Source organism: Balearica regulorum, chromosome 5 (genome assembly GCF_011004875.1).
Source record: "Balearica regulorum gibbericeps isolate bBalReg1 chromosome 5, bBalReg1.pri, whole genome shotgun sequence".
In the NCBI taxonomy this organism is placed as follows: domain Eukaryota; kingdom Metazoa; phylum Chordata; class Aves; order Gruiformes; family Gruidae; genus Balearica; species Balearica regulorum.
Window position 1 is genome coordinate 16,142,792 of NC_046188.1, and position 25,683 is coordinate 16,168,474.

General features: G+C 39.9%; 1 protein-coding gene across 1 annotated transcript; it reads right to left on the minus strand.

The window, feature by feature from the left end:
- On the minus strand, positions 1-25,424 carry BDKRB2 (bradykinin receptor B2). The gene is made up of 2 exons (XM_010305404.2): positions 25,327-25,424; positions 1-2,848 (listed from the first exon to the last, which is right to left on the minus strand). The coding sequence occupies exon 2, from the start codon at positions 2,844-2,846 to the stop codon at positions 1,701-1,703; it is 1,146 nt and encodes a 381-aa protein (XP_010303706.1). The 5' UTR covers positions 2,847-2,848; positions 25,327-25,424; the 3' UTR covers positions 1-1,700.
- Between the last annotated feature and the right edge of the window lie 259 nt (positions 25,425-25,683).

The following is a 25,683-nucleotide window of genomic DNA, read 5'->3' on the forward strand; positions in this document are numbered from 1 at the left end:
TTTTATTTCTCAGTACCAAATACTCAAAAATCTCTTCCATTGCCTCAATAACCTTTGTATGGAGTTCCTTTTATTCAACGGCTGCATGAACAGCATGCTTGTGAACAAGACAGTATTGATAACACTGGAAATAACAGAAAGCCTTGCAATGTTTCATTATAGGTGTCTTGGACAGTTTAAAGAATGAACAATAGAAGTATTTATGACATAGGATTATACTGGATTATTAAAGAAAATCTATGGAAACTATCTATAAATCATCTACAGTGATCTAAATCCTATCATTTTAATAGAATATCTGCACACTTCTAGAGTATTTTTAGGTTTAATTATTTGAAGGTTTAATACAAATTCCCATTTTAAATGGCACCTTATTGCTCCATTCAAGCTCTGATGAATAAAGACCACGCAGTAGCAGTCTGAGTTTACTTATGTCATCAAACTCCATTTCCCTTGGTGGTTTTAAGGCTTTAACCTTAAGTGCTTTTAAAAGGACAAAGGCTCTGTTAGTTTCAGAAGATTTTATATCATCTCCAACACAGTTTTTGATCAAGGTTCTTAGAGGTAAAAGTGCATACTGACAATTCTGTACACTATGAGTTTATCTTCTGTGTAAACTCAACTTAGATCATAAATCCAGTCCAATTGGGGAAAAGCTATCTTGTATTAAAATCACTCAGATGATTAACTCTACAAATAAAATGTAGGTATTATTAGAGTCTAAAAAGGCCATTCTCAAATACTCTGAGCTTTCAAGACTCCTATTAGCTTTGGTTAGATTTCTAAGGCAGTTAGGTGATGCTCTCCTTCATATTCTCAGTTTCTTCTACTTGTAACATCATACCAGTCGTGCTGAGCTTTCATGTTTCCATTAAATAACATTACAAATATTTATTATGCTTTGTGAATATTAAAAACTAAGTCTCTGGGCTGAAGTATAGGTAGGAATGTAAATAACATTCACTCACTCAAAAGGAGGAAGTGAATGCTTTTACCCCAATGCAGAAGAGGTGAAAAACCTCCTGCTACAAAGAAAACTCAGCTAACTTCACATAGATGGCTGCAGCCTTCCTTCTGCTCATGCTATACCCTTTTTGAGCTACTTTCCTCAAATACAAGCTGATGTAAACCTGTAACCAGCAGAGGCAGAGCAGTTGCAAAAAGGCACAGCTTGTCAATCAAATAATCAAAATAGTTTTGGATGACTGAACATAAAGTAAAAGCCCAGGAGATAGCCACACCAAAAAAATCCATTTGAGTAATAGTCCTACAGGATTCATTTACTAGAACTTATTCAAATACAAGCCCCTCCTACCAAAAATCTAGTCTAACAAACTGTATGGGTACCATAAGTAGTTGCACAATCTTGACAATAGCTTCTATGCTGGGGGTCTATTCAGAGAACTGTATGTACATGTATGTATACCTTAGAAATGCAAACATTTCAAATAATGCATGCATCAAATATTATTCAGCCATGAAAATGTAACTATGCTACAAAGTAGGATTCAATAATGAAAAATGCCCAATAACATTAGAAGCAGATCTCTCTATGGAGTTTCCATTAACATCAAATCATTGGTTTTCCACAAATGATGAATATTGCCACACATTTATTCTGTGGACCAGTAGCAGACGGATATCAGTGGAGACTGATATGTTAGAAGGCTTTTTTCTTGTAATGAACAAATTGTGCTATCCTATCGTGGCAATGGAAAACCAGATTTTTTCCTTGGGTATTCACTTGAAATGGAAGTTCTTAAAGTGTCCAGGGAGTTTTCCATCTGCACAGACTGTGATTTTCTGCACCTCTTTGGGAACAAGTCCTTGTAGAATTCCACAGCCTTCTTCTGGAAGTGCTTCCCAACAATTACATACAGGACTGGGTTCAGGCAGCTGTTGCTAAAGGCACAGTACGTAGCTAGCTGGGTCAGTACGTCATTGATTTCTTCCAGGCATTTGAAAGTGGGTGTGAAGTAACGGATTGTGTCAATGAACGTGCTGATCTGGAATGGAAGCCAGCAAATGATGAACAGCAAGAGCACAGCAAGGACCAGCATGGTGGCTCTCCTTTCTGTCTGGACTAACTTCAGGTTTTGTAGCTCACTACTTCGTAAGGCTTTGATGATTTGCACAGTGCAATAGGTAATTACACAGACTGGGATCACAAAGCCCACAATATTCAGCAAGCAGTTGTTTGCAGGCTCCCAGTAGCTGGCTGGATAATCAAGACTGCATGCTGTGATGTTGTATTGTTTGTAATAACGTAAATTTCGGAACACCATTGTAGGCGAACACATGAGCAACGCACACATCCAGACTACAAAGCTATTCCATTTGGCACAGACAGTTCGTCGCATCCGTCCAAGAGACATGGTTTTCACCAGAGCCAGATAGCGGTCGATGCTCACGAGTGTCAGGAAATAAATGCTAGAATAAAAGTTCATGTTACTCATTACGTTGACAGCTTTACAGAGGAACAAGCCAAAAGGCCATTGAAACTCATTAGAAATATTAATGGCCCAGAAAGGTAGAGCACAGACTAACATTAGGTCGGCAAGAGCCATGTTTGCTAGGTAAATTTCGGCCACTGTGCAGCGACTCTTGTGGAAACACAGGACGATGAGGACAAAGGAATTTTCTATTGCTCCCAGAATAAATATAAACCAGAGGAATACAGGCTGAAAATCCTGTAGCCAGTTCCATACATCTGAATTAATACATTCATATCTATGCAGCTGATGCACTCCTGAATTATTGTGGAAATTTGCCGGAGTGACTGTGAGCTCCTGGTTAGCCATGATGTTGTAAACTCGTGTAACATTTTCAGTTGTGATAGAAACCATTTCTGTGCAGAGAAAAAGAAAAAGATGACATGAGATTGCTGCATCTAACACATTGCTGCAAAAGACACAAGAAGAAAAACTGGCTCTGCTTTTCCCACTGTTCTAAAAAGTGTAGTTTTGACCAGGCTTACCATTTTCTGGTTTGCTTTCTTGCAGACATCCTGCATGCTTGCAGAGACTTTCACAGACTAAACTGCTATGGGTTGTGTGGACCAATTTTAAGTGGGTGAAACATAGAGGATAAAGCAACAACAGACATTGTAACCGACAGGTGAACTGAAGAGGACCTTTACCAGCCTTTAGTCACTAGAACCAAGCTGCAGCAAGTCTTTTTTAATTCTTTGAGGAGGTTGATCATTACTTTCCTTATCTTTTTGTATCGATAGCCATAGTCTCCTAAAGGATGGATGCACCTCATGAGTCTCATGTTGCTCATTGTTAATCTGCTAGTCCTGTGGCATGTCCCTCAATATTTCACACCCTTTCCTATAAGGCAAGAATTGGGTGGAATTCAGTGGTCCTTCCTCCCCACACAACACTGTATTTTTTTCCCAAATGTTACAACTTTCACAGCAGACCTTTAGTTTGCAGCTCTAGTTTGCACTGAGAAAGCTGCAGGAGCAAGGATCGGTGTTTGCAAGCAGTGAGGCTTTCACGATGTCTCATGGGAATCACCTGTGTATTTCTGTCCCTGTGTTACAATCTTTTTCTGCAAGAAAGTCACAGAAGAGACAAATGGCTGAACCTTTGTAAGGGAATGCAGTTTTAATAGGTCCACAGTGAGTGAGTTGGCAGTTTGGCAAAGATGGTGGCCATGCAACGACTTGCCTGCAGTCAGGCTGCAGTGAGCCCATTTGGGTGCGAGAGCAGTCTGAAAACCAGGTGCTGTACTGTAAATATTCTACGGGTCAGAACAGCTTGGGGTCTTACAGGGAGCTGTTTATGGGGATAAATGTCAGATTTGTGCTTAAATGTTGTTAAGACCAAACAGAACTTGAGTGTCTAGCATCCACTTAGTAATGTTAAAATGTTAACTGCGGTTTTTATTGTTGTGCTCCGAGATACTTAATGCTGAGGTATTATTCAAATACAATATCTGGTTTCCCAGATCTATATATATATATAATTCTCTGGACTGGGTGATAGAAATACTGTTTGCTTTTTTCCAGGTTTTTAAAATACCACTGTTTATATGATGGTTGGATTGAAAGCTTTTCAGATGCATTTTTAATTAAGATATTTGTCTGATTCAGCTGGTAACTTGGCAGTAAAAAGGGGACACATTTGTAATTCCTGAAAGGACTGGGTTCTTATTTGTACTCTGGTTACTGGATTCATTGGTTGATGTGTCAGTGCTCAATATGCGTGTAGACTTTTGGCTGTTGGATGCAGAATTACTGAAAAATGATGGTCATATTTTGTGTACTTAGTTTTAACTAAGCACTGTACTGCTCGAGAACCAAAAAGCAAAAGCAAAGATGAAGACCACATTTTACTAAGTACAGTAAAGGCAGTAACAAAGGAGACTCTCTCTGTACTGTAAAATTTGTAACTGAGGTCTCAGGCAGGACAGGTCAACTGGATAAAACAGGCAAGTGGGACTGAGAACCTCTAAAGATAAGGAAACTTAAAAATGGACTAATGGACATAAAACAAAATGTCAGCAATGCGCTTTTCCAATCCTTCATAAGTTAACAAAAGGACAATATTTGCATAAACTGGCTAACAATGTAAATATTCTCATTCTCCAAGTTCATCCTCTCAAAACCTCAACTTTTCAAGCCCAAATCGAACTGCAGGAATATCTCTCAATCCTCTACCCTGCCTCTTCATTAACACTGTCATTGTTAGAACCACCTCAATCTTGAGACACCTGTATCCTTTTGATTTCTGATTGTTTTCAACCAGCATCTGGGGGATGGGTTGGTTGATCCTCTTTATTACACAACATTACATGCTGTAGACACCCATCCAGTGATATATGCTTTTGGTGACACTGGTTATCTGGAGCTTTTAGGTATAGTAGATACAGATTTAGTTGTTCTATACTGAATGCAAATACCATCCGCAGTGAATGCTATGCAACACTGCCAATATTCTGGTTTATGTCCTCTTTTCATCTTCCAGGTGCAAGCAACTACTGTAGGCTGTAAATGCTTTGGTTATAAATCTTACTTTTGTTTGAGCCCTTCGAGGTATAGCAGAGCACCTGCACCTATAGTGCATTTTTCTGCCACTATTTTTTCAAATTTCAGCACAATGAATTATAGAACAGTACCAGAAGCTCCACTGAAACCTAAATATGCCTGATCTATTGCTTCTGCTTTATCTCTTAGGCCAGATTGGATTAGTCTGACACAACTCCATTCTTGATAAGTTTATACTGGCAGTTCCTTATCACTTTGTTATTCTTTATTATCCTCCATATGTGGATATACTGATTATTTAATATTTTGCTGTCATGTTTTCCAGGTATTTAAACAAGATATTGACAAGTTTGTAAAACCCTGCGTCCTGCTGTCTGTGCCTTTTAAAGTTAGGTATTGTGTTTTGCCTTCTCTGGGCTTCTGAAATGTCCCCATTCTCCTTTGTTTCACAGACATAAAAAATGATGGCAAAGATTTCCTCTCCTAATTCCTGAACCACACCACGGTGGGTTAGATATGATCCTGCCACTTTGCATACCTCCATATATTCTTTAATCTGTTCTTTCCTAATTCACATAAATCTGATTGGTCAAATGAATCATCTTAAATATCAGATCACAATCTTCATTTCTGAGAAGACTAATGCAGAGTCATCATTGAACTTTTCACCATTCTCCAAGTTACTGGTTCCGTCTTCCTTTCAGTAATAGGCCTAGATTTTCCTCCACTATCCTCTTACATTTGATATATTTATAGAAACATTTTATATTACCTCCTATGCCCCCTATTAACTGCAACTCACTTTTATCCTGATGTTTTTGATATCCTTGATGTTCTGAGTTCTTAAGTAATACCTCAAATGATAGCCATACTGTTCTGTAATTAATCTCCCTATAGCAAAGCCTGACATCAAGGTGCTGGTATTCATAAACATTTAAATATCTCAAAGCCCAGCTTTTGTGGCTGGGAGAGATGCCACTAACAAATTGCAAACAGCAGTTTCAAGTCTCCCTTTCTGTGTATGCTGGCACTTTACACTGTGAAAACACATAGGAAGTAGAAATACTAATGGATGATCAACGAAAGGTCATCTGAGAACAGAGTTCTGTTGGGTGATGCAATTAGCAGAAGCTGTTTCTTCTGCCAGTAGCAGGCTGTGAACCAGCAGAAAGAATTGTAAGTAAGTGCATTATCTTATGCTTTGAGGTTGGATGTATGCATATATTTAATAAGATGTTCATTAGTAATTCAGAGAGTGGTCATAAAGGGTATGTTGGCAATTTCTAGCCTTTCCCTCATTATATGACTAATAGAAATACAATAAACAGGAATTAATTTACAGCAAATAGCAGCTAAAAACTGCCTACTGATTTATGATACTTTTCCTACAATCAATCTCTTTTAGATTTTTTTTTTTTAGAAGGGAAAGCCCTAGAATACTTTAAAATAAATTACTTACATCACATTACTGTGGCCTAGGAACAGTATGCAGGGGTTAGGACATGACCAAGTTGATGATGTGGGGCTTCTCATGACCTGCGTCCTTAGGGCAAGCCCTCCCATAAAGCATTGGTAGAAATATGGGAGACAACCAGGTAATATGTGCTAACGATCAATTTACAAATGCTGTTTAAATGATGTGCTCGGTGCTATTCTCTCTAGCACAGGAAACTCATTCAAAGTATGTGTTTGCTGAATACATTATGATTTACAGTCACAATTTAGAAAAGGGAATGAAGTCTATTTGCTGTTAGCTTATCACAATTCAGTGAAAATAAATGTGACCCCTTCACACACTCTCTACAAACGCTTTCTGTGTAATGCAAGACAGGCCTAATGTCTCAGCTGGGACCCTCCAAAGGATTTTATCTGACAGTTTTGATTTAAACACTGCCCAGCTGAAGCAATCTATCATTACTGATCATGAGGGATTCCTGTGAGAGCTGAATTTGTCCCTGCTGGAGTTCACCTCCAATGATTAGTTACCTCCTCCGTGACAGTCACTAAAAACCTTGTTGGTCATTATCTCTTATTCTAGAATATTTTTTGCTAATAGCATTGGGCACAAATGGCAAGGTTTTGATAGTGGGGGGCTGTAGAGGGCCCTGACAGTTTTGATTTAAACACTGCCCAGCTGAAGCAATCTATCATTACTGATCATGAGGGATTCCTGTGAGAGCTGAATTTGTCCCTGCTGGAGTTCACCTCCAATGATTAGTTACCTCCTCCGTGACAGTCACTAAAAACCTTGTTGGTCATTATCTCTTATTCTAGAATATTTTTTGCTAATAGCATTGGGCACAAATGGCAAGGTTTTGATAGTGGGGGGCTGTAGAGGGCCCTGTGTTGGCGGCAGCCAGACCTGTGCCTCTTGTAGACACTGCCCTGACCAAGGGAGGAGGGCTTTGGGGTTGGCTGATGCAGGGATATGTTGAGAAATGGCCAAATTCTGCAAATGCTGCAAATGAAGAACCCTTGCAGAGGGACTGGGAAGAAGTTGTTAATCAACTGTAGTTGCTGGGCTGTTGTATTGTGTTTACAGGCAAAGGGAGAAGGACCCCAACAAGGTGGTGGTCACCAGTGCCATGGCCTGACAGCTCTGAGGGCTGGGCACAGCCACTAATGCTCCTTGGAATTTCCTGGTAACCTGGGGGGGGTATGTCCTGCTGACCAAGGACTGACCTGTATGTACTGTACTGGGGAGAGCATGCCAGAAGACTGAGATTGTCATAATAACCTTGCTAATTTAAACCTCAGGAACAAGAGGTAGAGTCTTTAATGGATAAATGTTCAGGCTGTTCTGATATTAAACCTTATAATGTGGTTTGCTGGAGCAAATGGTAGATTATTAAAAAGTGTAGGCATACAGTCATGATGTTAACCTGTATAGTCTAATCTGCAGGGACAAAGGACAGAGCAGGCCCAAGGCCCCACTAATCTTCTACTCCAAGTGATAGATTTCTATGATATATGATCATTCACGATGAAGGTTGCCTAGAGAGCAGCCTAATTTTCCACTTATTGCAGGGTTCTTTTAACAAGGGACTGGCCTTGTGAAGGCTAGGTGTGACACCCGGCCTGTAGCATCCTTAACAGTGTTTTATAATTACCTGGTTTGTTTTAAGTGCCACCAGTGGCCAGAAGTGTTTCCAGATACATACATCTGGCTTGCCATACAGCTTCATATACAGGTGGGTGTCGATGGCACAGAGGAGTGGAAAAGCTGGGAGGGGCGCTGGCTCACTTCTGACATGGTGTGTTTTTAGCATGGTCAGCTACAGAAAGAAATAGAAAAACACCCAAGATCTGGCACAGCCTCTCTTCTAAATCTCTGTTCCTGTGCAGAGCCAAGCCTGCTTTGATGCTGTGTATTTTTGTGTGGATTTGACCTCCTGAAGATTTCTGAGCGGAGTTTGGGCAGCCAAGTGTCCCCTGGTGCTGCCTGTTAGTCTGGCAGCCTTGCTTCTTCATGCTGCTGTAAAAGCTACAGTAAATGCAACAGAGGAGCTGTCAGAGCCGTTAGGAAGAAAAAAGGTATCTTCCTGGCAGATGTGCTGTGCCTGAAATGAGAAACAGCAGGAGTTTAAAAGCTGCCGTAGGCAAGGGCGGTCCTCTGCAGTGCAGTGCACACAAGGAAGCCCGTGTCCTGCTGACTCTATGTAAGTATAGCTTCTGCTTTCTCAGGAGCTTGGAGTGTAAACCTGATTGACTCAAGAAGTTGTTAAGAGGCTGCAGAACTTCCCCTAAACTGCCTCATTTATTACCATCTGACAGGTAACAAGGAGGCCGAGGAGAAGTAGGTTTCATTTTAACAGCTTTGGAGGATTTGGTTCCAGGGTGATGTCTGTTTGTGAGGAAAAGGAGGTTTTTTAATTTAGTAAGAGGTTATAACAAAACAGTCTCAATGCATATTTTATCTTTTAGCTCCACACCTACAGGTCTAGCAGTCCTGAAGCACACATGATGGGATAGCATAAGCAGAAGCATTGCTCAGCAAGAACCCAAAGGTGTGCTGGAAGATTGAGGTCATCTGTGATGGACTCTTATTTTCAGAATCCAGTGGCAACAAAAATACAGACAAGACATCCTCCTTATAAATTCTATACCTTCTCCTTAAGGCTTATTTTCAAAGCTTCTATTTCAACCTGCTCTTCTTTCAACCTTTACTACTGCAAAAAAGCATCTTTGTCATCTATTCCTGGTCAACTGAGTCTCTTGTTTTCATCTAATCCAAGCCCAGAGGGACTGCTTGTACCCCTCTCTTTGGCATTAGAAGGGGTTTGATTTGTATCTTTAACTAAAGATTAAAAGGTAACATTATGTGGCTCTCGTGGCATCTCTCAAATGTGCTCTGAAATTACTCAGAATGTTTTTTTTTAATTCTGTTTTACTGAGGAGGCATTTGTTATTTTGGAGAGATGAAGTGTCAGAAACATTCCTAAAGGTTCTGCTTTTACTGACCCCATGACATTAATTTTTAATTTCCAATCTTTCTATAATGAATCTCTAATGGGCTTTAGCACATTTGAGGTTGTAGATCAGTGGACACTTTTGTGGCAATGTTAGCTTAAATATTTCCTGTTTTTTTCATTCACCCTTCACTGTCCCTTTCCACCCTGCGGCTGCCCTTGCAGTTCATGAGGCTTCATTTTGAACCAGATGGAGGAACTTGATTGGGATGAAAATAACCTTGCTAAAGAAAAAGTTATTTTTAATGCAAATCAACTCCCTAATTTATCAGAAAATTAAGCCAATAAAGAAAAGATACAGAGGAGCTACCTCTCAAAAGTGGAATTTTTAGACACCCTTTGGCATGTAAACTTGAAGCACTCCATTGAAGGACAGCCATTGCTCTGCAATTATCATTTAGGGCATTTACATCTATTATGTTAGGAAAATGGAAAAAAAAAAAGGTGTTCTGTTAAAGTAGTTATTTCAATAACAATGAGCCTAAGGTGAAAAGAAGCTATTAATTTTTCCCCCTGGGTGGAAGGTGAAACCACTCAATTCCAGTACTGTCTATTGCAATCAGCTGAAGAAAGATGTGGAAAGAGCACAAGCCCAATCAAGTGCAATGAAGCACTTTGCATAACATATGTTTTTCCAAGTGGAAATCTTGAAAGTACTCACTTTAGACTTTCCAGTGTTATACTTTTCCTAAAGAAAGCCCATACTTTTCATGCCCAAATACCTTGGGATTTTATCTTTCAATATATCTCATTCAATAACTGCGATGATTCTGACAAAAGGTGTTATCCATGTGTAAAATAATTGTAACTAAGATGGAGAAGGACAGAACAGCTGAACTTCTGTGAGAGCTGGTAGGAGAAGGAAAATACGAACTAGTTCGGAGAGAAGTACTGAACACAGGGTACTTCTATATGGAAAAGGGCCAATCTCTCTGTTTTGAATTAGTCCAGATTTAGTGATGGTGTTTGAGTCATAGTCCATGTTTGACCCCTGACTTGATGCCATCAGTATTTTCAAAACTTTCCTACGAACAATGCACTCCAAAATGATGCAACTGTTACCAAAGCTTGATGTTGCTGCCGTTCTGAAAGAGCAGTTTTAGTACAGTAATTCTGTTTAATCTGATTAGAAAAATAATTATTTTTAACATTAGATGCTGTTCCATGATCAAAACAACAGGACTTTCAAGCTTCTCTAGCCACTAAATCATTCCATTTCAACCTTGTCAACCTCAGAAGTTTTAAAGACCCAGCTGGATAAAGCCTGGAGTGGCACGGTCTGATTTCACAGCTGACCCAGCTTTGAACAAGAGGTTGCACTAGAGACCTTCCAAGGTCCCTTCAAACCTGGATTATCTTAAATTCCTTAATTTGTGCTTCTTATGCTAATAACTGAAACTTCCAGATGCATTAAGGCCAACAAACTAAAGCTGAATTTCAGCAGAGAGTGCCCCAGCTCGCTAGAGTTCCTAGCTCACGAAGGTGTCCTTGCTCACTGAGTTTCCTTAGGAAGCTATGGACATTTTGCTGGAAGTGCTGTGGGAACAGGCTTTTGCTAAAGTAATTTATTATTTTTTTTCAATATCGGGACACAAAATTGGTGGTTCCAAATCACAGAAGTAACTGGAGAAATGTTGTTTTGTATTATCTGGGGTTTTCAGCAAGAAATTCTGTGATTTTGAGGGGGAGAAGCAGCCAGGTGTTTGGGAGGCAATTCAGGTGCTTGAATATGGGTGGTTTGGAAAGTACAGGCTGTCTGTGATGCCTACATGGGACTGGTATATGATACAGGACCTCTGAGAGGTCTTCTGGAGACAAGCAAGATACCCTGGAGTTTCTGAACTGCCCAGACACTGCAGGGCAACTTTGCCCCTTGATGTTAGCACTACGATTGCATGGTGGGGGGCATAACTCCACTGTGAAAGTGGCAAATCTTTGGGCTTAATACAGCATTACAGAGACTATAAAATAGAGCATTATAGCTGTAAAATGAAATATGGAATTATAGCAAAGGAAGATAAGAAAAAGATTCTCCTGGGAATCAGTCTGTTAAAACAGCCCAGGTTTTAGGAAGTCAAAATGAGAAGCTGCTGATTTCTTCCAGAAGAAATGGTTAAAATACAAGTTTCTGATTTTTAAGTATTTGAAAAATAGAAGAAAGGAGGCTTGGGTCCATATTTGAAATGAATAAGAATTTGATGGGGTGCTAAATGTATTGGACCTTGGCTTAGTGCTGTTTTTCAGGAAAATTTCTGCTTCTTGTCTTTTGGGAGAATAGAAATGCTGTGTAAAGTTGTGCGCTACCTTGGCAACAGCTAAAGCAGATGAGCTAGAGGATTTTGTTTTTACTGTTTTGTGTTTCTTCTGACAAAAGGAATTATCTATGGTAAAATAACAGGGAGGGAAAACAAACCGGCCTCTCTATACTAATTTTTGCTGCCTTTCTGACCTTTTAAAAATCTGCATGTTCATAACACCTTCCTAATTCCTGAGAACTCGGTATTCCTCAAAGTTGACTTAAAACTCATCCATATTTTAGTCTTTCATAGCTATCTCAAAGGCAATATAAGCTAGAAATGTTCAGCAAGAAACAACTTTTTAAATTCACTGCTTGTAGAAAAAATTCCTCTTCTTCCTCTGAAGTATGGAGGAGGGAAAAACATACATTTAGCCGTAAATGTAATGCTACACAACTCTGATCCTCTATCACTCCTATTGTAATAATTTTAAATGCCAAGTATTATTGTATTGTTCATTAGCAGTAATTTTACTGAGAGCAATTTAGAAAAGTGATTGGATTCAGTCTCTCAGAAATCTAGTTTCCTGTGAAAATGTATCAGATGAGCTGTTACGAGGCTACATGACTGACTCCCAGTCAGTGGTGAGCACAAGGGTTAGATGGTGAGCTTGGGCGCACTTATTGGGCACTTCTTAAATCAAAGTGCCGTAAAGATTTAGCTGCAGTTTTGTTGCATGTGTTAGCTCACTTAGCTGTTCTTTGGAGCTGTGTAATTCCTCTTGTGTGGAAAACTTTCACAGAACCTGGATTTAAGAAAGTATCCCAGAACAACACTGCCATTGGTGATACACTGGGTTAGAACGTTCCTCTTGCAGATAAAGGCTTCATCAAAGCTTTGTTACATTAAAAAGGAAAGGGTATAAGCAAATAAATAGTAGAGAATGCCAAATCCCTTGAATACTGCTCTAGGGTTGTTTTGAGGCATATCACAGCAAGGTGCAGTTTGGACAAAGGAATGAAATACAAGGGTAAATCCCTCAGCTGTTTGTTTTTCACAATAAACCTTCTGCTAATATTTGAAAGTGTTTGGCAATAAAAAGTAAATGAGGTCTGTAACTGTAGGGCCATCAAGAATTGAAAATTTGATACATACAAGACCTGTACATAGTGCTGTGCTCATGGCAAAAATTCCCTAAGTTAAATTTAGACCTGAATAAGTTGTTTAACGTTTTATTTTCCTGGAGATTTCCATTATGTTAATGCTGTGCAGCTTTTTCCTTCCCTTTTGTACATGATGGGTTAGTAAACACAGTAGAACTTCCTGTACTTGTTCAGCAACTTTTACCACTAGTACACAGCAAAGAAAGAAGATTAATTCAAAAACTGTCAAACTACTCTGAAAACAGAGATGGTCACTGCATTTCTCCCCCTCCCAGCACACACTTCAATTTCTGGTTGTCATGGTCCAAGACGCAGTCCATACTTAGGGTTCAGGTTTGGACTATGAGACTCACAAATCATGTCTGGTCTTTCAGAGATAGGATGAGCCCTGTCATGCCTATACATGTGTTTATCACACTTCTGACACTGTCTTATCAGTGCTCTGGGTTTTCACATGTATATGATACTGGGTCAGCCTAGTTTTGCACACTGGTATCTTGGGCTTTTTCGACAGCATTTGCTTTCAGAAAGCTCTCAGCGTATCCTCGAGCTTAGGGTCCATCTGCTGCCATGTCTGACTCTGTTCTTTTGGGTTTTGTTTACTTGATCTTCATGTTTGGTCCAAAATGATGTTTTATATTTAATTCTTGGTAAAGTAAGGGATTGTCCTGGTTTCATCTGGGATAGAGTTAATTTTCTTACTAGCAGCTGGTATAGCGCTGTGTTTTAGATTTAGGGTCAGAATAATGTTGCTAACACACTAATATTTTTAGTTGTTGCTAAACAGTCAAGGACTTTTCAGCTTCTCATACTGGCCTGCCAATATGAGGGCTGGGGGTGCCCGAGAAGCTTGGAGGGGATACAGCCAGGACAGCTGGGATATTCCATACCATATGATGTCATGCTCAGTATATAACTGGGGGAGTTGGCTGGGAGGCTCAGCAATAAGGTGAGCATCAGTTCTGGGTGGTGAGCAATTGTGCTGTGCATCACTTGTTTTGTATATTCTTATTCTTATCCTTATCCTTATCATCATCATCATCATCATTATCATCATCTTCCTTTTCTGTCCTATTAAACTGTCTTTATCTCAACTCATGAGTTTTACTTTTTTCTTTTCCATTCTCTCGCCCATCTGAGCTGGGAAGGGGGGCAGTTAGCAAACGGCTGTGTGGTTGTTTTAGCTGCCTGCTGGGTTAAACCTCATCAAGGGTAGAAGGTCAAACTTTGCAAGTGACATCAAGCTTCTCCCTTCATTTTCTCAAGTTCTTTGGTGCCTTTGAGGGCAAGCACTAACTTACAGCAATAACATAAGCAGGAATGCTGCTACTTTACTAGGCAGGGATTTTAAATAATGCCAGGGTAGGATACATCCCCCAGTGCAATGGTTTAAGATTCCCACTTAGCCTGGCTTTCAGGTGAAGTTGCTGCCTTTCTTAAAGGCACAGACAGAGGAGATGCTGAGGAAAACGGAGAGATGACTATGGCAGATGGAGTCACGGGCCCTTGCAAATTTGCAGGTCACACAGGTGGAAGAGAAGGGAAATGTACCTGATGGATACAGTGCTGCCTGGGACCCTGACTATTGCTAGGTAGAAATAAGTAAAGAAGGACAATACACTTGGTTTGTAGTATGGGTGAAATAAACACAAGCTTGGTCTCATTTGCTTAGACTCACAAAGCTCACCAGTTTCTATCATTAGCTGAAAGACCTACTGCCAACAGGGAAAATGATCAGGTAACGTTTTGCTCACGTTTTTCATCTTTGTAGAATTTTCACTCCACATTGGATCTGTTGCGGAGAAAATAATCCATCTAGTAACATAATTTATTCCTGTGACTAGCTGGCTCGGTGCCTAGCTTGATATCATCTCCCCGGTTGCACTGTCTTGCAAATAGCAATGGATGGGATCGAGCCTAACCGCACGTTCGTACAGTGAGAGAAGCAGCAAAAGTGCTGCTTGGAGTGCGAGCAACACGCTTTGGCAGCAGGAACCAGCCAGGGCTCCCCGGCAGGCGGCAGTGACTGCTGGGAGAGCCTGAGCCTTGTCCCAGGGCTGGAATCTGGCATCTCCCTTAACCCCCCTGCAGCACTCATGGTGTATGTCTACAGTGCTGAGTGATCAAAATTCGCACAGTTTAACTGAAGTACGAGGGCAAATGAGAGACTATAAACTTCCTGAGTTTTATGATGTATCATGAAGTTTTCCCAGGCTGGAGTAGGGTCAAAGGAGGTTGTATCCCCTCCCACGAGCACTGCAGGCACCACGGGAATTCTCTGTTGTATGACAAGGTATTGCTGTACTCCATCACCACTGCAAAATTCAAAGAGCTTAATGCACTAATGTTGTGAGACCCATTTAATATCCATTGCAGGAGTCTGATGTCATGTGAAATGGCAGGTCTGATGGTACCAAACAGTACAATGTGTCTATCAAGTGGCAGACAATACCTTGAGCCCAGTGAATAGCCAAGGTAACCTGTATCCAGTGATAAAGAGATAAAATGTTAATGATTTTATCAAGAGCAGCTTGTGCAGCTAGATTACATTTCTTTGTTAAAGTAAGAATTTCCTGCTTTAGAAAACAACCTTTCCTGAAACCCAGATAGATCAGAACTACTGCTAGTGCCATGCTGAAAACAGCTAAGCTGGAAAAGAAATACATGCATTTTCAACTGGCCGACAACAGTTTTTGAGAGGTGGGCTGGAGGAACTGTTCCTGGGGTAGGCTGTCAGAACTGGCCTTGAGGTTCAAATAATTAAATAGTTACAGTGCTGATCTCAGTATGAAAGATAGGAGAGCACTGATGAGCATGCCAACGACATAAATTGCTTGATATCTTTGTTGCAGAGAGCAATCGGAATATCCTGCAGAAAGCACCGGGCAATATTAATAGAGCAACAGAGGTAGAATAATAAGAGGAAACCCCAGTAAGTTCTGAAGCACTTCTGTTCCCCAAGAACATGTAGTAACTGATGCTCCTTTATTCACCTTGCAGTAGTGGAGGCACAGAAGAGCTGTTCAGCAGCACACAAAACTCTGCTTAAGACTCCCTCACTGCTATGCACATGGATGTCCTCTACTGCCTTGCTGTTTGTTGCATTACTCCTTCCAGACCTCTTCAGCTCAGTTTAGCCGCTCCTTTTCTTAGCAATTGAAATACTGCTCTTTTTGCTGGGCAGCAGCCCTAAGTTCTCATGACCAGGCAAAATGTGAAGGTCTAATGGCCAAACAGTATTTGCCAATATTGCTCCCTTTGTGCATTAAATACTTAATGGAGAGATTTGCCTTTCAGATGAACTGGCTCTGTGCCATGAAAGCACTTTGCTTCTAGCACCCTGAGAACATTATAGCAGTCATTTAGAAAAAAGGCAGAGATTTGCCATCTCCCATGCCTCCAATCACTGTCATGTTTACATTGTTGTCAAGGCTATTTGCAATAATGCAGTATTATTTGCTGCACATTTTCACCAGCAGCTTTCACAAGTACAGCTTTTGAGAAAAGCCTGACTGTCTCCAATGGCAAAGGTTGGAAGCTCATCATATGTGTGGCTGACTGGTTGCTGTCCCAAAGTCTAATAGCTGTTTCTTTGACAACAACTGTTTTCATCATTTCTTATCATACAGGTCAATGATTATTTTACTCTGGAGTTGATTAAGTGTCTGTTGCATTTTGCAAAAACGTAAAAGATATTCTAAACTGTCATATTATGTCTGCAAAACATATTTGCAACCACAAATAGTCATCCCTACCAGCAGCTGGAAATGTTGCAGTCACTGCTACTTTTTCTACTGCTGAGCCACACGCTGACGGCTCTGTGCGAGTAGAGGAGCCCTTAGTGCGGAGGGCAGGGCATCGCACGCAGAAATCCATCCTCTCTATAAATTAGTAATAATGCCTTGTGTTCCCTTAATGCCTTCCACCAACGGGATATACGCACGGCTGCACTGAGTAACGGTGCAGTTTTCAAACAGCACGTTGGGCTCTGACAACAGAATAGACTAGAAAGTGTGATTAACTATATAGTGTTCAAGTGAAATTACAGCTTTAATTTCAAGCAGGTAGAACTCAGAGGAGATTATATTTATCCAGGTTGTTAAGTTAGCACCTTTACCACATGGACTTCTTAAGACAGTCTCAGTTTAATTTAGAACCTCTGACAACAGCTGTAGACATATCCCAAAATCTACATTAAACTATAAACTCAGATTTCAACCTCCTGAAAAGCTTTTCTCATGGACCATCCCATGAATGATCCCCAGTATTACTGATTGTGTCATGGAAGGAATACAAGCATGACATGATTCTCATTGTCTAAATGGAAAGTTGTCTTCATTAAAATGATCAGTAGTTTGGGGTTTTTTGTTGTTGTTGTTGTTTTGGGGGTGGTTTGTTTGGTGGTGGGTTTTTTGGGTTTTTTTCAGTGTTTTTTTTGTTTTGGGTTTTTTTTGTGGGTTGTTTTTTGTTTGGGTTTTTTTTTTTTTTTTTTTTAATTTCATACTGTTTTAAAAACTCCTAAAAGCAGACTGTGGCAATGAAGCATTGATGAGTTCCCTTCTCAAGGAGAACTCTAGCCTGGAACATGCTTCACTTCTTAAATGATAAACTTCAGAGAGCCATTTTCCTTGCCCTTCCTAGGTCAAACATGTCCTGCTATGCTGTTGCTTGAGCAGCTGGGACAGTCATTTCATATTATTTTCACGTATCTGCTCCTGACTTAGCCAGTGCATGAAACATTTGCAATTGGAAAGAGGTCAGTTTTCAGATATCATGGTTAAAAATCACCACAGCCTTTACACTGCAGAGGAAATCTCAAAAAAAAAAAAAAAAAAAAAAGTACATACTGGAAATGGTATGTGTAACTATAGTGAACTTCACATTGTATTGCAATTACCTTGATAGTCCCAGCAGATAAAATTGGATATACATCCAAATGTAGCCTGTTTTTCTGCTGAAAACACAGGGGAACTTTAATGACAACAATTCTTAAGTGGGAATACATCATATTTCTGTTGGAAGAACTAAGTATTCAAATACATGCTGATAAGGATGTGGTGATTAACTAAATTGTACAAGCATGCATATGGCTTTCAACACTGAGAGGTCTGGAAGGTTCAGGACACTTCTCCAGCTGAGAAATGGTGTGATTTACAGTGCCGATTTACAACAGTCAGTGTTTGGATTACAATTTTATTTTTGCCTTTTTGTGCTTTGCCAGTGTTCTGAAAGTAACCTGTGTATTTATTTATTGTCATCCCTTTGTTAGCAACAGGAGTTGTTCGACTCCTGTTGGAATCTGGTGCAGACAATTTGTTTTTCAGTCTTTATACATAGGTTTTGAGCACAGGTGTTCATCGAGAAGGTATGTCTTTCCAGAATGTCAGAGCTGACAAAAATCTAGTGAGAATTTAGTTAGAGAGACAGATTCCCTTGGTATATGCCACAGCTCCTTCAAAGAACTATTGTACCCAAAGTTAACAAAACCCAAAGATCCTTCAAAGATTGAGCAGTCACATGGGTTGTCATGGTGTGGATCTGCAGCCTGACACCAGATCAGACCTTTTTCTGTCTGCACAGTGATAACAGCTGATGGGTCACGCTTGCTGGTACCTCACACTCACGTATTAAGTACTACAGCTACATAGGAGATATTTTACTAAATGTTGGAGGAGAGGAATTTTCTTTTCCTATTAAAATGACAATCAAACCAGAAAGTTTCTGGAGAAACTGATTTTAAAATGAAGATTTTTTTTTTTTTTTTCCACAAAAGAATTGGGGAATTTAACAGGAAAGATTTTAAAGATGTAATTTCTGTCTGGCCAACTAAACAGTTTATTATCTTTACAAAGTGGAGCAGCTTCAAAAAAAAGGAGAGAACTTAAGAGCCCGACTCACTATCATTTATCCCCCGGGCACTTGCTTAAGAAGGAGGATGCCTTGTTCAAAATCCCTGATCTGTGCTACCCATTCCCAGGCAGATTTCTCCGGTGTGTGTGCATGTGTTCTCTGTTTTGGTTTCTTGCTTTTGCTAAAAATGTCAAGATTCTTTAATTCCAGATGGGAATTTCACTTCTTCCTTCTTCCCTTCCCAATTTTTCTGTGAAACAGAAATTTTGTCTTCTGACCAGCTCTGTTAATTTTGAAAAATGTTCTTATTTAAGTTAATCATGTCACCTTTGAATTTGTGTACCGTCACTTTTGCAACTGCTGTAGAACATAAAGCCCTGTGTGGAATTGCATGCGACAGTTTTCTGCAGCAGGCAGCAAAGGTTCGTGCCAGGATGCCGGGGCAGGAACAAGTGAAGAGGAAATGAGTGGATGCGAGTTCTGGAAAAGAACATAACGCTGCTAAGGAAAACAAACAGAGGAGAAATGCTGCTGCTGGGAAGGAAGGAAGGAAGGAAGGAAGGAAGGAAGGAAGGAAGGAAGGAAGGAAGGAAGGGAGGGAGGGAAAAAGACGAGTTTAATGTCCCATGAGGGAAAAGGGTTCTGAAACAAATAATGAATAAGGATTCCTGCCGGAGTCAGGTATATACCAAAATTAGAGTTTTATCTGGGATTTGCATTTAAAATGTTATAAAACCTAGATAGTTTATACAGTTTGATTCCTTATTTTAACAAGCTTCAAAATAGTACAAAATTCAAAATTGTTTGATTCTGGTATTTAAAGTTGAATCTTTCTTCAATTTTTTTAAACTTATTTGACCAGAATTCATTTGTACTAAGTCAAACGTTATTAATATGTTCCATTTAACACTTTTTAAAACACAATGATACAACTGTGCAGTGGAAAGTACTTACTTATACAGTAAACCTGCCTATAGTGATACATGATGCAAAATGTAGCAGAATGAAATTCCAGATGTATCATACTATACAGTTAGGAGCTGTAATCATGATTTGAATGCCAATTTGTAGACTACGTCTATTGTGGACAAAACCAAATTGCTGTCTTCTTATATTTCCAAAAAAAAGACTAACGTTCCGTAATATTGCAGGAAACACCTACACCAAACTGACTCCACTTTGTTACTTCCTTCTACTTCTGGGAAATGTCTCTGTTGCTGAGCCAGCTGGCTGGAATTTTTTGGCTATAAGGTGACTCTTTTAATGAAAAAAAAAGTTTCTCAGGGGAGTGAAGTAAACAGAAGATGGAAGTACACAGTCATGTTATGCAACATGCCTGTACATGCTGTATTTTTTGTAAAAAAAAGTATAAATTAATACTTCTGTGAACAATATCCCAGCCATTCATGAATTACATTCATGTCTGATTCATTATGACTACTTTAAACACGTTGGAATAGAATCACTGTGAAAATGAACTTGCAACTAACCAAGAAAAAAAAAAAGTAGAGCCATTTAGAAAGCTCTTAAGTTTTAAACTGGTGCCTTTGTTTTTGTGAATGGCTAGTCCATCTTCTTGTTACTTGACTTTTTTACTTACTGTAAATTTCTGTACAGAATGAAGGCTTGTGAGAAGATAATGCTTTTGCTTATTTATCTACCCATGAGGGATAGTCCCAGATCCTCATGACTTGGAAATTTTGGCATTAACTAAAAGAAAAAAAAAAAAAGATCCTTGCTCAAGCAAAGGAGAAGAAATAAACAAGTGCAATGGTCTTGATCCTAATAGATGGACACATCAGAAATGTCTAATGAAAATATTTGTTGATCTTTTTGTACCAAGTAAAAATATGGGAACCAGGAAGGAAGTAGTGGAGGCTCCTTGTAGGATTGTCCCCTAGTAATGGGTAGGACAGGGCTGCATGGATGACATGATTATGCAGAGGAACACGTATTTTACTTCCCTGAGAAGATGCCAATAAATATCTGTGTTTGTCTATATAGGTGTATATATTTCTGTGTGTCTATATATGTCTATGTGTGTAGAGAGAGAGAGAAAGGAGAGAGAATTTCCACAAAGCAAACATTTTCTGGTCACCTTTAGTGCCACAAACCGTTTGCCTGCTGTTTTGCTGTTTACTCTGGGAGAAAGTGGTTTGCGTGCTTCCAGTGCCCGCCGCTGGAAGGACCAGGAACAGCAAAACTTTCTGGGTGATGCCAAGGACAACAGCCACCTGTGAGCTGGTCTGGAGCAGGTAACACAGGATCCTGCATGAGGAGCATGTGGGAGGGCTCTCCAGAGTGTCTGGAGGGTTTGATTTAGATGTCTCAGTCTAAAGAAATAAAGACATCCTTGAGCTCAGATATCACAGATTTTTAAGGTGATGAGACCATTATAATAGATAGCCTGATGACACTAGACTGGTTGTAAGAATCATCGGCTGAAGTTCAGCATTGAGCTCAGGCTGTACAGTTACAAGGGCTAAAATTTGACTTGGAGTCCCACAGCAAAGTTTACCATTTTGATAGTTAAGGGAACACCCACCACATAAATTTCTTTCTTGTCTCTTGATTTCACAGCTAGGAAAACAAGCCTTTCACAGATCTTTCCCTCTTGAAAAAGAAACCAGAAAAAGGATGTGGCTTACCATGTTTGGTAAGCAGGTTACTGGTGAGCAAATCACTCATGTCTGCCAACAGATCTGTAAAACCTCATCTGCTATACAGTGTCATTACTCTGCTGACGTGGATGGCGCTGCGAGCATTCAATCCAGCTGAGGATCTAGGCTGTGTGGTTAGTTGTATCGCTTTTCACATCCCTTCATCTGGTTCCTTGCTTGGTGTGCTGTTTGCCCCAGTCTAGCAGACAAGACCTGGAGCACGGCTCTGCGGCTATTGCCATACCATCTGTGTTACACTGATGACCGGAGGCTTCGGTGGTAATCAATGTGCAAAAGCTGTGCAAGCATTGAGACAGGCTTTGCCTCAAGGAGCTTATAATCTAAGTAGAAGCCAAATATTATACAGAGAGTGTAGAATATAACTTGTTATAGGGAAAGACTGCTGGAGAAGGAGATGAGAGGTACATGTGGACCTGAGCTAAAACCTAGTGACATACACTGCAATATTTCTGCCTTCCTACTTACTTGTTTAATGATCAGGTCCCACCTTTGAATTATGAAGGCTTCACAGTTGCTTTTTGTAAAAATTCTCGGGGGACTTGGTGAAACACTTCCAGTTTAGTGGCCTGTCCACTATCTGCAGGCAGTTTACCCTTCACATCAGGGAAGCGGCTTGAGTAGTTGCTTTGCTCCATGTGTGTGGGCAGCAGGCTCACATCACCCTTCTGGAGGAGAACCTGCTGTCCTTCTTTTATACCCCATGACACTTTAGAGCAGCAACCTTTCAGTCAGTCAGACAGCTGATAGGAAATTGTATAGCTGTAGCAAAGGGACAGAGCATCTCCAGAGACACGGGGGTGCAGGTCCCAAAGAGCATGCCTGCAATGTACTCCCTTCTGCCAAAGCACACACACTACAGGAGGAAAAACAGCGATGGCCAGTTCTGCCTCTGGGCATGCATGTATAAATCCTGTTAACATCAAAAAGACTTGGACCTCTAACCATATCTCATTCTCTATTTTTGTGGAGTTTACCTGTAATATCTGATATTGTGAATGGAAGAAATGGATTTCTGCTTTTTCACAGCTCCATTCTCTGCAAATTAGCCATAGTCTGAAGTCTGCCTCTGTTTGCAATGCTATCACCACACTGGCATACCTTAGTGTGCAAAGCTCAGCACCAGTGGATCTCTGAACCTGAATGATCAGATTTGTTTGCAGGGATCACAAAAACCAGCCCAACCTTGCTGAATTGAGTTGAGGAGTTAGTATGTAAGGGAGGTAAATACAGCACAGCAGCAAGAGCAAGTCAAATCCACCACTCCAGGGAACATCAAGAGTCCTGAAGCATTTTGTTGAAGTTTGATATAGCAGCTTTGCCATGATGTCTCAATGCTTTGGACTTGCTTATCATCAGACTGAAGATAGCATGCTTTCAGCAGGCAACTTTGCTCCTTGTATTTTTTTTTTTTTCTGGTCTGTATCCCATTTGTGCCTGTTCTCCAATATTTAATTGCTTAGTGGGATGTTGGACCATGACCAGGGTCCCTCAGCCCCAGTGCACTAGCATTACTTCTAAGCAAACGATGTTTTACCACTGCGGTGATCACTAGCAGGTGCAACTTTGTGAAGGCAGCAGCCTGCAGATCCCGAGTTTAAAGTGTTGCTGTGGTTTTCTCACCCTTTGTGCTTTCCTATTGTGGTTGTGCCTACCTACCTCAGGGCTGCCATGGTACAGGGCTGCCTTCTCCCTCCATCCCTGGCCGTGTGTTCTTGCTGTGAGGGGCACCCAGCTGAGGGAAGAATCTGGTTCATCCTTCTGCCTGCCAGCCGCAGATTTTGTGAGTCAGCACCCAAAGACTGTACTGTAGGGTGTGATTCTGTAGTAGCTGCCCATTCACCCAGACTTACTCCAGTTACAGAGGACTGGCTAAGGAAAGCTTTATGTCTCCACTTTAAAGCACCATGCTTGTTCACAGCTGTGTTTCAGCTCCACGTGTGGAAAATTTGAAGTATGCTAAATGCAAGAAGGAAGGAAGATAAACCTTTAGATAAGGTAGGGGAAACTCAAATGTATGGAGTACTGAGAGAGAATTTAAAAAAAAAAACATGAGTGACAATAAAACAAGGCTGGCTTATGTGTAATTTCTAAAGAAAAGCGGAGGTTTTACCGAAATGGCATTTACTCTCAGGGGTTTTTTAACTTTATATTGATTAGTATTGCTAATGACTTCAGGTGTACTTTTGCTGTTGACTTCGTTACCGGGAAGGAATTTGTTTTGAAAACAAAGCTCTAATATCTGATTAATTTTCCCAGACTTGCAAAATGATTTTTTTTTCCTACTGTGATTTTGAAAACAGTGAGATTTGGGTTTCAAAGAGCCTTTTACCCCCTCCTTTCCATGAAAACCAAGCTATCAAACACTGGCTATTCTTAAGCAGTGAATTTTAGGGTCCTCATAAAGTTCTCCCAAATTCTGCTTCTTTTCTGTTGGAGAAAAGACTTCAAATATTTCATAGCTATGAGACTTTTTTAAAGTTGTGTTCCAGTGCAATGCTGAGATCCTTATTTCAGAAAGCTCTAACTCAGTAGAAAAGGCAGTTTTTTGTTGGATTGTCGGTACAAAATGTTCAGGTAATTCTGAGTAACTCAGTTAATCCTGTTCTAGCATGTACAGGCCCCAGTAGAAAACCTGACAAAGATTTTTCTGGAGGTGTCTCTTCTCTGGCTATTCCAAAGCCTTTATTCACTTGGGTACATTTATCCCTTCTCTTTGTGTTTTTACTATTCACAATGAAAACAAGACAAATATTTTTGGAAGTCTATGAATGAGCCTGAAGTGCAAAGATGCTTCTCTTTCCTTAATGATTGCACATTCTCAGAGAAGAGCAGGCAAGATAAAAATCATATGACTGATATTACTCGATATCCTGATACTTCGATCTTAGAGACTCTGCTGTAGAAATATATTTTTTTATTAGCTAACTGTCTTCTAGCTTCTTAAAGAAAATACGTACAGCTGTTCAAGACAAAAATACACTCTTAGGGGAAAGCATCTGTAAGATTACATACAGAGCATTAAAACAAGGATTCAAATGAAAAGTTATTTGAAGTCTTTTGGTTTTATGGCTATTTTATTATTATGCTGAGAGAGATGCTTAGGATACTGAATAATGGAAAATGAATAGCTAAAACTATAGCATATATTTCAACTTTTTTTTTTTTTTTGTTATATGATCCTAATTACAACCCTAGTTCTAAGTTTTCTTTGTTTTTATCAGCATCTTATAAATCATGTTCCTACTGCATTTTTTATTTGAATACAGATGTTAGAAAGAAGTCCAAAATGTTGCTTAAAGGTAATCCAAAACTTTTCTTCTTTGTAACTTAAGAAAAAGCTTTAAAGTTTAGTCTTTGCCATTCAATCAATGCAGACGAGACAGGTTATCAGTCCAAGGTATACACACACACTTCCTGCCCCACAAAGTTTACAATCAAAATAATAAACAGAGAGAAAATGATCGGTATGTGCAGAAAAGAATTGTCTCTGGCTTCTCCCTACTATTTTGTAGGTAATTTCTCAGCTTAAAACAAAGTTAGCTGCTTGTACTTTCTGCTTTTTTGTGAGATGAAAAAACGCGTGCCCATGGTGTGACTAGAGATACGAAATGTCTTCCAGACAGAAAAAATCCTTACCCTGCAGTAGCCCATACACTGGATAGTATCTGTGGCAGGTGAAAAGCCCTGTGCCTTTGATATGTGGGGTACTTTGAAATATATGTTACAGCTCTGCAAAACCCGACAAGTTACAAAATCACATTAGCAATAATTATTTCTCTCCTCCGCCTTCCTGGAGCACTAATAACAACAGTTCTTTTGTCACTGAACCAGAAACGTATTAAGAATTCAAGAAGTGGTTTCCAAGAAGCAACAAACCATACTGAATTTAAATAATGAGAACTTTTCGTATTAAAGAAAAATAGAAACACGTACCTTGACTGCAAATTCACCACTGAGCAGGTACAAATGAGTGAAGAGCAACAAGTCTCCGGGAACAGCCAAGCTCCTTCTGTTGTATGAATGAGTCTAACTTCTGGTTTTCTGCCCCTCCCTGAACAGAACAGACTCATCCCTCTGTTGATGACATCATATTCCTGGATTTTCTCCCATACTATAAATTAAAAGCAACATTTGTCTACTGCATCCAGTATGAGACTGCTGATATTTGAATATGGGCAGTAAACAACATAAATTCAGCTAAAATAATGATGTGCCACAGTATGTATATAAACCAGATGTGTTTGCACAACAGCTTTCAGAACTGTGCATGAGGATGCACGCGTGCACACA